The sequence below is a fragment of the Suncus etruscus genome, chromosome 3 (assembly GCF_024139225.1).
Source record: "Suncus etruscus isolate mSunEtr1 chromosome 3, mSunEtr1.pri.cur, whole genome shotgun sequence".
Taxonomy (NCBI): Eukaryota; Metazoa; Chordata; class Mammalia; order Eulipotyphla; family Soricidae; genus Suncus; species Suncus etruscus.
Genome location: NC_064850.1, coordinates 72341325 through 72355568, shown reverse-complemented (window position 1 = coordinate 72355568; position 14244 = coordinate 72341325). Strand labels below are relative to the sequence as shown.

The window sequence follows — 14244 nt, the reverse complement described above, 5'->3', positions numbered from 1 at the left end:
GGAGCCCATCGCAACTACTGAGTGCAGCTCTAGCTCACAAGCAACCACTCAAAAGCAAACATTACAAACAAACAACTACTCTATTAAATTCATTGGAAGCATAAATTTTTTGTTTGCTTTTAGATCTAAAACTTTTACTATGAACTTTTTCAGCCTCTTGAATTTTTTAATGAACTCCAGACATTTAGGTCATAAAGTATGTATGCATGACTATAAAAAGGCAAAATTAAAAGGATGTGATCACAGAAAATGTTTAACCTTTTTTTTATTGATAATATGAAAGTATGATTATAAAATTCAATTCCCTCTAAAAATTAAGTGCAATCTTTACTAAAGGAAATCTGTGATCTCTAACAGCATTAAATGAAAATCTCTAGAGGTAGGGGAACTCAAGTAGACAGCAACATGGCTGGTGTAAAGAAGCAATGATTAGGCCAAAGCCGTAGTATAGCTGGTATGGCTTTTACTTTGAACAGCTCAGCTGACTCAGATTCAATCCCTGGCACTCCAAATGTTAGCCTTAAACCTGCTAGGAATAAACCCTGAGTATCACTGAGTGTGTCCCCCCAACTTTTTTTTGTTTTTTTTTTGTTTTTGTTTTTTGGGTCATACCCTGCTGCACTCAGGGGTTACTCCTGGCTCTACGTTCAGAAATCGCTCCTGGCAGGCTCAAGGGACCATATGGGATGCTGGGATTCGAACCACCATCCTCCTGCATGCAAGGCAATACCCTACCTCCATGCTATCTCTCCCGCCCCAGGCCCAAAAGAAATTTTAAAGGGAAGGGGTGGGAAGGTGGTCATATGAAAAACCCTATTACAAGGGCCAGAGATATAGCACAGCGGTAGAGTGTTTGCCTAGCTTGCGGCAGACCCGGGAAGGACCCAGTTCGATTCCAGGCATCCCATGTGGTCCCCCAGCCTGCCAGGGGTGATTTTTCTGAGTGCAGAGCCAGGTGTGGCCCTGAGCACTGTCTGGTGTGGCGCAAAGACCAATTAATTAATAAATAAAATTTAAAAAGGGGAGGGGGTGGAGAGATAGCACAGCGGTAGGGCATTTGCCTTAGACGGTAAAGAATGGTGGTTCAAATCCCGGCATCCCATATGGTCCCCCAAGCCTGCCAGGATCGATTTCTGAGCGTAGAGCCAGGAGTAACCCTTGAGTGCTGCCCGGTGTGGACCCCCTCCCCATAAAAAAAACCTATTACAAAAAAATAAAAGCAAAAGTAGGGGCCAGATTGTATAGGTGTTAACAAACTTGTTTTGCACAAGGGAGATCTCTGGCAGAGCCAAGAATAACCACTGAGCACAGCTAGGTGGGACCAAAAATCCCACCAAAATATTAAATGGCAGGACTGCTGGCAGGTAGGACAATTAGTTGTACAGAACTCTGAAGAATGAGCAAGGCCATGTGAATGTTTACCAAAGGAAAGTCTGGACTTTTTACAGCAAAAACAAAAAAGCACGGAATATTTCAGACATAAAGGAGATCCACTCACTTAACTAGATTCTAAAAAATCCAGCTAAGAACATGAAAAAGGGGAAAGCAGCTAAGGAAGACTGGTATTGGATAAACACTTATCTATGAATGACAGACTGACAATGGCAAGAGCTGAATTAGAACAGACATTATGGAGACTATAGAGCCTAAGAGATTGGTCCTTACAGAGGTTAGGATATTGGTCATGAAACCAACCCCTGGTTCTTTCCACATACCACATAGGTCCTCTGAGTCCTGCCTGAAATGTTCTCTGAGCCCTGAGCCCATTAGATGTGACCAAAAACAAAAACAAAAGAGGTGCTTCTCTGGCATGCATAGAACTAACCACTGTTTGTTGCCTGGTAACCCACTGGCATGCCAAAGTACTGCCAAGAGTAATCCCTGAGCAGAGCCAGGAGTAAGACCTGAGCACCACCAGGTGGCCCAAAAACAAACAAAAAGGGCATCCAAGAAAGGATCTGAAGCTTTTGATGCTCTTTGTACTCACACACACTCTTTTCTTGGGTTCCACCACTTCAACCTAACAACACTCAAAATGCCATGTAGGGCCAAAAGACAAACTCAGGCTCCTGTACAAGCCAGACGCATACAGATGCTCTAATCTTCCAAGCTACCGTATTTTCCGACGTGTAAGATGACTTTTGAAACAAAAAAAGTTAACCGAAAATCAGGGGTCGTCTTATACACCAAGTATATCCCGAAAAATGTTTCAATATGCCGCTAAACCAAAATTGTCTGAATATTGCCACAAAACGAATTTTCCAACTTGATCCTGCACCAATCACTGCAAGACTGCTCGGACCGCCTCTCTAACTCAGCCAATCCAAGCAGGCCTTTTATGCATGCAAATTAGACAATGTTCTGGACCAGAATCTACACTGTAAAAAGCCAGTCAGAGAGAAAGTCTATTACAGTATAACCTTTGAACCTTTGCTTGTTGTGATTGGCTCACTGTGGTACATGAGCACAGAAACACATGCAACACATGCAGCACAGGAACGTTCTGTCTGATACAGCAAATATAGACCTAAACCTATGTTTTAACTGCAAAATTAGGGGTCGTCTTATATGCTGGAAAATACGGTACCTCACCTTCCCCAAGTATTGGCCATCTTAATATTCCTTTCCCAGGGCTAAAGTTTCAGGAGAGCAGATAGGTCAGTTAATATACTAGTAATCTCTGCATGCAAGTATACTAAGAAACTCAAAAAACAAGCCAATGAGGTTCTGAGAACATGAATCCTTTTCTAACTTTGGATGAGGGCTAAGGGGAATTTGAGCCACAACCAGTGGTGCTTAGGGGCTATTCCAAGATCTATGTTTGAGTACCACTGGCCAAAATGTTTTCTTTCTGCCCCTCTATTTTGGATGCCTACAGAATGGCTGAAGAAAACATAGGGATGAAAGCACTTGTCTTGCAGGCTGCAATCCCAGTTCAATCTCCAACACTTCATATCATCCCCGAAACAATGACGTGAGTGTCCCCTGAACACTGGCTAGGAAACCAACTATACCCATCTATCCCCCTCCACTTAACAAAATGAAACATTTATTTAAAAAAATAAAAATAGGTAAGTAAATAACTGCCAAGCTACATTCAAACTTTAATAGGATGCACAAATTCTGATTTTGTAGTCCTTTGAACAATAGTCTAACTTAATCCAATACTCTATTTCGGCAGTTTAACAAACTACCTAGTTAAGATGCAAGCTCCAATGTACCTGCATTCTCAAAAACAACTGATCCTGGGCTGTAGAGATACCACAGAAGGCTAGAGTGCATGCTTTGCAAGCAAAACCCCTGGATCAATCCTGCAATGAGGATCCCTGGTAGTCCCTGAAGCCCTGCATCTAACACTAACGGTAACACTCAGCATCTAAGTGTGAGTTAAGCCCTGAGCACCATAAGATGTGGTTTAAAAACAAAACAACTGAATACAGTAACTAATAAGCACTGAATGTTTACTGATTATCAGTTGTACCTGTTAATAGCTGAAAATACAATTCTATTTACTTTCTGTATGCACAAAATTCACTGCCAGCCTGAAAAACTTATCCAGGAGCCAGCGAGATAGCATGGAGGTAAGGCGTTTGCCTCACATGCAGAAGGATAGTGGTTCGAATCCCAGCGTCCCATATGGTCCTCCTAAGCTAGGGGCGATTTCTGAGCGTAGAGCCAGGAGTAACCCCTGAGCACTGCCGGTGTGACCCAAAAAACAAAAACAAAACATAAAAAAAAAAGAAAGAAAAACTTATCCAGTATTGGACAGAAAACTCATTCATCTAACAGAAGCTCATAAACTTTCCATGCCAGTTTTTAATCTGGACCCCATAAGCCTTTACCCTGCTGTTTTTCTGCTAACATATTGATGGTGAAAAGTAAGCTACAAAGCCAGTTCAAAGTACAGTGGTTACGTTTGTGTCTCATGTAGCTGTTCTTGGTTCTATCCCTCGCAATCCATATGCCTCTCCCCACCACCAAACCCACCAGGAGTGATTCCTGACTGCAGAACCAGGAATATAAGCCTTGAGCAGAAATTTCAGCCTTGGGTGCAGGAAAAAAAAAAAAAAAAACCACTTCAAGAAAAGCTCTTGAAATGTATACCGAGGTAAGTGAGTAAGGGGGTGAGTAAACTGTTTTCTCAGTTATGACTTTATGTTGCAAACTTAACAATTAAAAGTACTATTTGCTCAAAACCATACAACTACGCAGCATATTTCTGAGAATTTACTGGTTCTATTAATGAGGAACACTTTCAAGATACAAATGTCTAAAATGGTCAAATAAGTTAACTCAAAAAAATATACTAAACTTTCATCATGTTATGTCAAATATACTAGCTATGAAGATTTTAATCAAAAATTGGAAGCAGGAGCCAGAGATAGTGGAGCGAGTAAGATGATTGCCTTGCACAAGGCTGATGTGGTTCAAGCCCCAGTACCATATAAAAGGTCCCATAAGTACCACTGGGAATGATCCCTGAACACAGAACCAGGAGTAAACCCTGGTTTACCAAAATCAGAAGTAGCAGTAATCAACAGGGACAGGAAGGAGGGGTGGCAATAAACACTTTAAGCATCTTGGTTTCCTCTAATTTAATCCTCTTCTGGACAGCTGAAAGTTTAATAATAGAGGGACCTTAGACATACGGCATGATAGAGTGTGGCTAGGCCTCCCCTAGCACAGCTCAATTATGCGTGGCAAGCAGCCCCTCAGCACCACTAGATGTGAAACACACCTCCAAATAAAATTCAACAACAGCAGCCAATACTCATGACTCTTTTATTTTTATTTGAACATAAGGTAAAGGGAGAGACTTTCTGTTTCATCATAATTATTATTTGGAATGAACTTCAAGTCCTCTGGCCTAAGGAAACTCAAGAGATACTAACAAGGTATAGTGCTCCTCTCTTGAGGAGTCAGCCTTCAGAGCATACCTGCTTAATGCCTCTTTTTTGAGGTTTTTGTTGTGGAGGATTTGAGGGAGCTCTGGGAGAAAGGAGTGCTTGTGTCACACCCTGCAGTGTTCAGGAGTTAATCCGGCTCGGGATATGGAATGCTGAGAATTGAACCCGGATCAGCCATGTGCAAGGCCAGCACTATATTCCAGTGCTACGGTTCCAGCACTAGGTTATTTTTGTTTTCTGGGGGTATTTTTTGGTGGGGGCGGGGGGCTCACATCCAGGGATGCTCAGGGACTGTTCCTATCTCTGTATTCAGGAGTGATCCTTGATGGTGTTCAGAAAACCAAAATGGATTGAACTCAAATCCAAAAAAAAAAAACCATCAATGTCACCACCGTGTAAGGAGGCTAGGGGCCAGTGAGCCCAGCTTAGGGGTCCCCACCATCTCTCATCTAAAGCTAAAAAAAAAAAGGGTAAGATGAGAGATAATCTGGCCTGCCATGCACCTGTTACTCTGTCCTACTGCATCCTATTCCCAGTCCTAACAGATCCTGTCTTTAAATAAAATTGGTATCATAGCCCTTGTGAAGTCTGGAGCATTCAATATAAATTTTTGAAATCCTTATTTTGAGTGGGCTGGGCAATAGTATTGACACTGGGAACCTCAGATGGCTCCCTGAGGAGTGATCCCTGAGTGTAAAGGCAGGAATAAGGCCTGAACATTGCCAACTATGGCCCAAAAAACAAAACGCAAAATATTTACCTTGAACACTTAACTTTATAGGTGCCCACTTAACATCCAACATTGTCTAAGGCAAAGTGCCTCCCTGGCCTCAATCTCTATTCCAAATCCTAAAAAAAAAATAGGTCACTAATTCAACTGCAAGAAAGGGCAAGGAAGGTGAGCACTCAAGAACATGCAGTCAGCCTGCTATACACAGACACACACAAGGAGTTTTATCTCTTTTCACTCACGCCTGTGAAGGACAGGCCTGACTGGCAGCACTGAAGTCAGGGTCCACTGGGATCTCGATGACAGCTGCCCTCTTTGAGGTACAAGGTGACTAACACCTGGTGAGGCTTATCGCTAAGTGCCTGGACACATTTCCCATTAAGAAATTCAGACTTCTGGGCTGAAGTGATAGCACAGCAGAGAAGGCGTTTGTCCTGCACACAGACAACCCGGATTCAATCCATGGCATCCTTATGGTCCCTGAGTCTACCAGGAGTAATTGCTGAGCACAAGGCCAGGAGTAAACCCTAGGTCCAGCCATATGTGGCCCAAAAACAAAAATAAAAGGGGGGGGGGGGGGATTCAGATGTCAAAAAAAAATTTTTTCTTGGGGCCAGGAAGGTGGCGCTAGAGGTAAGGTGTCTGCCTTGCAAGCGCTAGCGTAGGAGGGACCGCGGTTCGATCCCCCGGTGTCCCATATGGTCCCCCCAAGCCAGGAGCGATTTCTGAGTGCATAGCCAGGAGTAACCCCTGAGCGTCAAACGGGAGTGGCCCAAAAAACAAAAAAACAAAAAAAAAAATTTTTTTTCTCAAAGTAAAACCAATAGACAGAAAAAGAGAAGGGGGGGGGGGGGGTAAAAACAAATAGTAAATCAAATAGTAAATGAGGAAGTTACATTTAAGGAATTAACCTAGAGATAAATCCCTAGATTTCTAAATAAAAACGTATATAACCACTCTACATAAACAGTTAGAAAACACTATTAATGAAAGTTATTTTGTTTTTGGACCACAACTGACTGTGTTCAGGAGATACTCCTAAGACTACACATACAAATAATTCCAGTAGAGATCACAAGGTGACAGGGATAAAACCCAGGTTGAATACCTCCTGCTACTGTCTTATCTTGCTGACTACAGAAGTCATTTTTAAAAAGAAAGGAATGCACACAACATAAACTGTCATTTCAGTCTCAAACATGTATGAACCTGAGAAACTCGTCTCTCCTCTCCTTCGGACCCCAATGCGTTTATGATTTTTCTTCCCAAGTCTACCCTTTCATTCATTTGTGAATGCTTCCTCATTTAACCCACTCCCTGCTATGCAAGGGAAGAGCAGCTGAGCTGAGGGAGCTCAGCAGGAGTGTCCACAACAGGTCTTACTCCTTTTGCTTCTTCAATGTTATTTACATCTATAGCATGTGGTCCAGATGGCTCTAACCATTTCCTACCTGCTAGTGGCAGGGCTTCCCCCACAGATTACTCAGATTGGAAATGTTTGTCTGCAGAACACACAGCTAGTTCCAATGACATAGCACAGAGGGCAAGAAGAGCGCACACTGCTCCACTATGAAGACCTGCACTTGAAAGTACCACAGTCAACAGTGGTTCCACCACTGACCTCATCCTACCTGCAGTTGGGTGGGTACAGGAAAGCAGCCATGAGATCAGGTGGCCCAAACTTGAGCTTTCCACAGATGCTAAGCCCCAAATTCCACACTCAGATGACACAACTACTCACAGTTGCAGAGCCAAACACCTATCCAATCTACTTCAGGGAGTAAAATGGATCCCTTTAAGTTAAGTGCTATACAAATTCAAGTCACTAATGACAACTTCAAGCCTGTCTTCATCGGCGTGCTAAAAAGACATACAAACGAAGTAAATAAGGCTTATGTCTATATATTTACAGTCCCTCTTGTCCCAAAATATCAAATGATGTAATGTCAGGCCGCATGAGAGGAAAATAAACTTCATGAAGATCACACTGCCAAATATACCAAGCACACATCCCCTTTACATAGAAGACTAACAAACAGTAAGCTGTTTCTTAACATACCTTATGTGCCTCAATTTTTAATATGCCTCCTTATCTCTTACATAGATATTTAGAGTTTCCTATCTATAAACAGAGATCCAGGAACAGCTCAGAAAAAAATCGTGTTTATGCTCGCAAGTAGCATTAAATAGCACTGCTATTCTCCATTCCACTGACCTCAGTAACCAGCCTCAAATGAAAAGGAAAAAAAGTAAGGGGAAGGCCTCTCAGGAAGTGTTGACACAACATAAACAGGGTCTGTGGGCGCCAGACCAAGTCAGGAAACCACAATTATACCAGTCTTCATTTAGACACACTGCTACATTCCAGCTTCCAGACTTGAGAAGCAGGTGGTTAGATCGTCCTAAAATCTCTAGAACCCATTTTTTCCACACAAGACAAACTCGCTGAAAGGTGGGAAGAAAGAGAGGTCATACACCAGAAAGAAATCTTAACATTCAAGCTCTCTCTCTGAGCAAAGTTTCCCCATCACTGGACTTTTTTTTTTCCCCTTAGTAACAAAGATGTTGTCAGAAATGACAATTTTTCGTGTCCCCTGATGCCGTCTTGCTAGCATTTGGTTATAAGCCATAAAGCAGGACTAATTTCAGCCTGTCAGGAGTCTTGCTAATGCCCAGTTTCCCCCTAGAGAGAATTCCTGTCAAATCTAATGAGAGCTCCAAAGGCCTCTCTACAATATAATGAGCACTTAGGCCATGCTGGTGATCAGGCGGCAAAAAGCATCAATTTGAGCCTGGCTACACCCTGGGGGCCAGACGTCACCAGTTTTAATAAGAATTATGATTACTAGCTGCACCAAATGCCTCCTCAGAACTTATTATTAATGTGTGACATTCAGAAGGATGTTTTTCAAATGTAAGGCCACTTTCCACTGAATTACAACGCAGCTTTGCACATCACTCTAGTTAAGGGTCTGTCAGCGTTTACAATATAAACTAAATTTCAGGGGGCTTAATGCCTGACTAGGAAAGACACTGTGTCTCTCAGCTTTTCATCTTTTTTAAATTACGGAGCCAATTATATGTGGCATATTATTAATGTATACCAGCTCATAGATGGACAAGATATACTCACAACTGCTCTTTGGAGCACAGAAATTCATTAGGAAACCATTTTCAAACCAGGGGGATTCCTGACCCTCCTCATTCCTGCTTCCTCCTTTCTATAGAATAAAGAGGTCACTTCTACCAGGTAGGCTAGAGGAGCCCAGGAGAATTACACCCCTTCTTCAGCTCCCCCAATAAAGCCCACAACATTAAACTTCCAAAGAGGTGAGGTTTTTTTCACTTGTAAAACTTAGTAAGTTCTGTTGCGTTAAAGCCCCACCCCACCCCCAAAAAAAACCAAGTCTCCCATTTTCCAGAGTACTTACTTAATACAAGCAAAAAAATGTGCCTGTAGGGCATTTAGGTGGGCCAGACCTCCTAAAAGAGTTAATCTGCATAATTCATTTAAATGACCTGGTACTTTGCAGTCCAATTACTAACTAGTTACAATTGCCTCAATCAGGCACAAGCCATTTCAACACACACAAAAATGAAGGCACAAAAACCCAATCTAAGCTAGGCTGCCAACTCTGCAAAGATTTTAAAAAATAAAATCAGGTTATTAATGAAAGGCCCTGAACTTAAGGATCTCTTTTCAAATCCATATCTGAGAACAGACCCAATAAACATGATATAACTTAACACTATGAAAGTTAAGACAAATTAAAAAATCGAAAGAGTGCAAAAGCAGAAATCAACTCTAAAACACACGAGTTTATTGAAAGTCTTTGAATATAGGGAAGATCTAAAGGCTGAACTAATCAATTTCTCCACTGTGCCCCTGCCGGTCAGCCATGCTCTTTAAATTAATGAACAAGGGATTGGGATGAAATAGCACATATACATCAAGTAAGAACTGTATTGTTGCACTTTGAAACGTGTCCAACTGTGCAACTTCATCTGATGATAATTTTTAAGAGGCAATCGATTTCTAAAAGACTTATTGTACCAGCGTCTTGATGAAAAAGTGAATGTCAGCATATCTCCAGAATACTTACACTCTGCCATTAATGCTTTCTTTGGCAGACAATGACTACTCAATTGAGGGTCCTTTGGGCTGAGCAATCATTTAGCTTTTCTTCTCTTATGAGGTCCTTAGTGCCTTGTTCCAGTTCAATACTCTTTTTATACACTATTATAGTAGCCATAAGTGTGAATTTTATGGGAACTTGCAAACTCATAGTCATAGCTGGAGCTTTCCAGTCACTAATCTTTTCATGCTTTTAAAGCCACTAGAACTGAAGCAACTCTCAACATATGCTGTGGCCATAAAAAGGATGCTTTTTTTTCACCTCCCAACTAGCATCAACTGAGAAATTACTCAAGACATTTATAATAAGCCAGCAAGCCCGAGAGTTGCTTTATGCAACTCTAAAACAGAGATCTCCGCAGTTACTCATATACCTCTTCTTAAATTTAATTCAAGAAATGCCAGAATAAACTTTCTCCTTCAAGAGGTCAGTCCACACTTCTTTCCAAACCAGCACAAAACATCAGCTATTCTAAGGGACTGAGGACGTAACAAAACATTTGCCATACATGAGTGAGGCCCGAAGGCCCAAAATTAACTTTAAAGTTCTTAACTTCAGGAAGTTATGAAGTATGTATCTCCTGTGCATGTATGTGTATGTATGAAGTTATGTATCGCCTATGGAGAATCAATCGATCTAGCAGAAAGTCAAGTTCAGGTCTCAATTCCTATCTATAAACCAACTAGTTTATACTTTCAAAATCCTTCTCATACCACCTCTAAACACTCTATAAAGTTAAAGAACAATGCTTGTTAAAGAAAATCCTTTATTCATAGGGAAAAAAAACCAAGACAGAAAAAAGGCAAGCAAATCCTTCCTCCACCACTTCTAAAGACAAAGTCAGCATTCTAAATCAAAGTAATTTCTCATTTCATAAGAAAAACTTACCTGTTTATGCATTTCAATGTTTAATCCATATGACATTTCGTAATACTGTCAGAAGAAAAACAGAATGAAGCACTTCATTAACTCGGGTAGTGTAAGTTAAGAACATTTACTACTAATTAAAATTAAAAGGAAAACTTCTCATCTTTGATACCTACCATCACATAGTGCCTCTGCATTTCTGTTTTTTCACTTGCCAGTTTCTCACATTCCAATTTAAGGCTACAAAAACAAAACAGGGAACTTAATGTAAACATTATGTCACTTGTTTTAACATCTGCCTTGCATATTTGCACTTCAAGGAAAAAACCCCCAACTAATTTGGAAAATCCTATAAACTATCTAGGTAAAACCCCAAAAGCTTTGTCCATGTTGTTTATAGGAAAAAGAAACAGAATGAATAGTATGCACAGAATCCATTCTACCAAGAAGAAAATCTTTTGTCAAAAACTTGCTGGGAGGACACCTATGGCTGATGCCAATTTACTGGGAGTCTGGGTTCATGACTCAGGATTCCGTGTACCACCAAGAGCAATTCCCTAGGGCAAGGAGCTGGGATAGTTGCTTTGAAGTTCCCCATATTCACACCCCAAGACACCACAAAGACCCCCATATACAAACCACACACACACACACACACACACACACACACACACCTCTATTGGATATAGTTGCTTTGAAGTCCCCCATATCCACACCCCAAGACACCACAAAGACCCCCATATACAAACCACATATACACACAGACACACACACACACACACACACACACACACACACACCTCTCTATTGGATAAGGGCCAGAGAGATAGTACAGTGGGAAGAGCACTTGCCATGCATGTGGCCAAATGAACAGCATCTCATATGATCGTGTGTTGTCCTCCTGTGCCCTGTCCGGCCCACTCCCAGCACTTCCAGGACTGATTCCTGAGTGCAGAATCTAGAGTAACCTCTGACCATGGCAGGGTGTCTTCTCTACAAAATAAAAATCTATCCAAAAGCCTGATTTCTCGGGATATTTTTACTCCTACAAACCTGCAACAAAGTTTGCTTCTCTGAAAGCCACAGAAATATGACCTTTGCACCATCTCCAGTCTCAGGCACCTCCGTGCCATCTTTGCCAATCCAAACAATGTCTAGGTTTCAAAACGGTACCTGTAAAGTTACAGATTTAATTTTGACGGTCCCTTTGTAAAACTCTGGTTCTTAAGGGCCAGCCAAAATATATTAAGTAACTAAAGCAATCAAGTGGCTAAAAGTCCTCCTTGGTAAACAGATGTGGGCCAGGAACACCTACCTCCAGTTCCAAAGATTATTATCTCCAAGCAGAGGAAAGGTCATTATCCAGCAAAGCCTCAAAAAAAAAAAAATAAGATTCACACCCAAACATGTGCCTAGTTCATTTCAAGTGAAGCACATTCAACATCAAGAAATTCGTTATTTCTTACCTCTGATAAGCTAAAATTTCAATGGCACGAGGGGATTCGCTAATACTACTGGAAAGTTCACTAGAAAGAACAGGTGCACGACAAACAGTTTTCACCAATCTTTCTAAAAAGAAACTAAACGGATGACCAATAATGAGACTCCAAAGCAAGCCAGGAGATTCCTAAGTAGGAAGCTTTCCCATATCCAGCATCCAAGTCCCTGAGCACGACCAATGACCTATGCCAGCCAAAACTCTCCAGAATGGACTTTGCCTCAACAACCCAAGTCAAGAGATTTCAACACAGGCCTGGCCTCCCGGAGCCCGGAGCCCGCACTCCAGGGCTGGCTTGAGGGGGTAGGGGCATCGATTGAAGCAAAGGTTCAGCTCAGCCTGTTGCAAAATAAATAAACGAAGCGCAAATATTGACGGTTCTCATGCAACCACCAAATACAAGAGAAAGATTCCCGGCCACAACCGCCAACGGGCCAGCGCAACAACGGGGAGGAGGAAGAGGAGGAGACAAGAAGCTGACCCGGGATGAGCCAGGAAAGGGGGTACAGTGAGTGACAGGTCTTAAACGAGACTCCACACGCCACCGCCTGGACGCAAGTATTCAATACAGTCGCCACCAGCCACCACAGGGTCTGGTCGATTGGGGGGGGGGGGTGCGAATGACCCCCTCCAAGTAGACAGGACACGCACCTGTGATATTGCGCCTGCAGGAATTGGAATTCTTCCTTGATCCGGTCCAGGGACTCCGGGATGGTGAACTTGAAAGGCTGGCCAGCAGCCTGGTGCGGCGTCTGGGGGGGCCAATCAAGGCAGGAAGAAGAGGTTGGGGGGTGGGTTGGGGTGGGGGGGGTGGATAGAGCAAACACCAAACCCAAGGGGCAGGAGAATGGGTGAGGGCACAAACAAAACGTAAAAGTTTGTGGAGGCGCCAAATCAATTCCCGAACCGAATCTGCGTCGGTCTCACTTGGGGTGGGGGACGGAGAGGAGGAGGGGACCCACATCCAGCGACCCCCCTCCTTGGCTTTGGAGGCGGGGAAGTGTCCCCGGGTCACTAGACCACAGTCCCCCGGGGATGGGGGGGGGGGGGTTCTCCCGGACTGACTTGCTCCAGAATCGTCAACGCTGTCGCTCCCTTCCCAACCCCCTCTCAGAGATTGGGGGGGGGCGAGCCCGCGACAATGACCCGGGGACAGGGAAAGAAAAATAACAACCCCCCACTTCTCGTTCCCATAGTCGCCCGGGCCACCTCCAGCAGCGCCCGAGTAGGGGGGCTGCTTTGACATGTAAATAGGCGAGACAGGGGGAAACAAAAGAGGGGCGTCCTGCCCGCCTCGAGGACTGGGGCGTCTGCCAAGGCAAGGAGCGAACACCTCCAAGGCCCCGGGGGATTCCACCCTCCCAGTCTAGACGTCGAGTGGAGGGGAAGGGAACGGGGTTCTCCCACGACTTCCAGCCGCTCCCCCCAACTTCCAGCCCGGGCATGTGAGGGGGGATTCCCCCCGACACACACACACCCGTGTCCCCTCTGCGCAGACTTCGACCGCCCCGACCCAGGGTCCCCCGACGGCGCCTGCCTTCCCTTTCTTTCTTTCTTCCTTCCTTCCCTCCTTCCTTCCTTCCTTCCTCACCGGGTGCCGGCTCTGCGGGAACATCACTCCGGCGGCGGCCGCGGCTCCGTGGCCGGGAAATTCAATTCCGCTCTCAACTAGCAACTTGAACCCCGCCGGGACCGACGCGGCGGCGAGGCCGAGCCCGAGTGGGGGACGCGCCCGCGGCCACGCTCCGGAGGGTGCCCCAGCCGTGGCCACGCCGCTGCCGCTGCCGCTGCGGGCTCCCCGACTCAGGGCCACATCGCGGGGCGCCTGGGCCCGGCGACGACACCCACGACTGCGCGACGCCCGGGAGGGTGCGGGGCTGCCGCTGCTGCTGCTGCTGCGTTCCAAGACTCCGGGCGGGCCCGCGCCGGCTCCGAGCAAAGGGCGTGGGAAGACGGGGCAGCGCCGGTCGAGCTTCCCCCGGGCGATCGGCAGGCGCGGCGAGGCTGCTCCCGTCCCGGGCCAGGCTCCCGTCGTCGGCCTCCTCCGAGGGTCGTCCCGGCGGCGCCCCCGCGCAGGCGATCGCGGACACGGACAGGTGGCGCGAC

General features: G+C 44.6%; 1 protein-coding gene across 2 annotated transcripts in view; it reads right to left on the bottom strand.

Annotated features, from left to right (window-relative positions):
- The window catches only part of TLE1 (TLE family member 1, transcriptional corepressor), a 105752-nt gene extending 91863 nt beyond the window's left edge, over positions 1-13889 (bottom strand). Inside the window, exons 1-4 of one of the 2 annotated variants that reach the window (XM_049770569.1) lie at positions 13730-13889; positions 12790-12890; positions 10817-10880; positions 10662-10706 (exon numbers count right to left, since the gene is read on the bottom strand). In XM_049770569.1, the coding sequence (XP_049626526.1) occupies positions 10662-10706; positions 10817-10880; positions 12790-12890; positions 13730-13753 (234 nt within the window). In that variant the 5' untranslated portion in view covers positions 13754-13889. The remainder of the gene's footprint in view (positions 1-10661; positions 10707-10816; positions 10881-12789; positions 12891-13729) is intronic. The other variant, XM_049770570.1, reaches the window with a different exon arrangement.
- Positions 13890-14244: the final 355 nt, after the last annotated feature.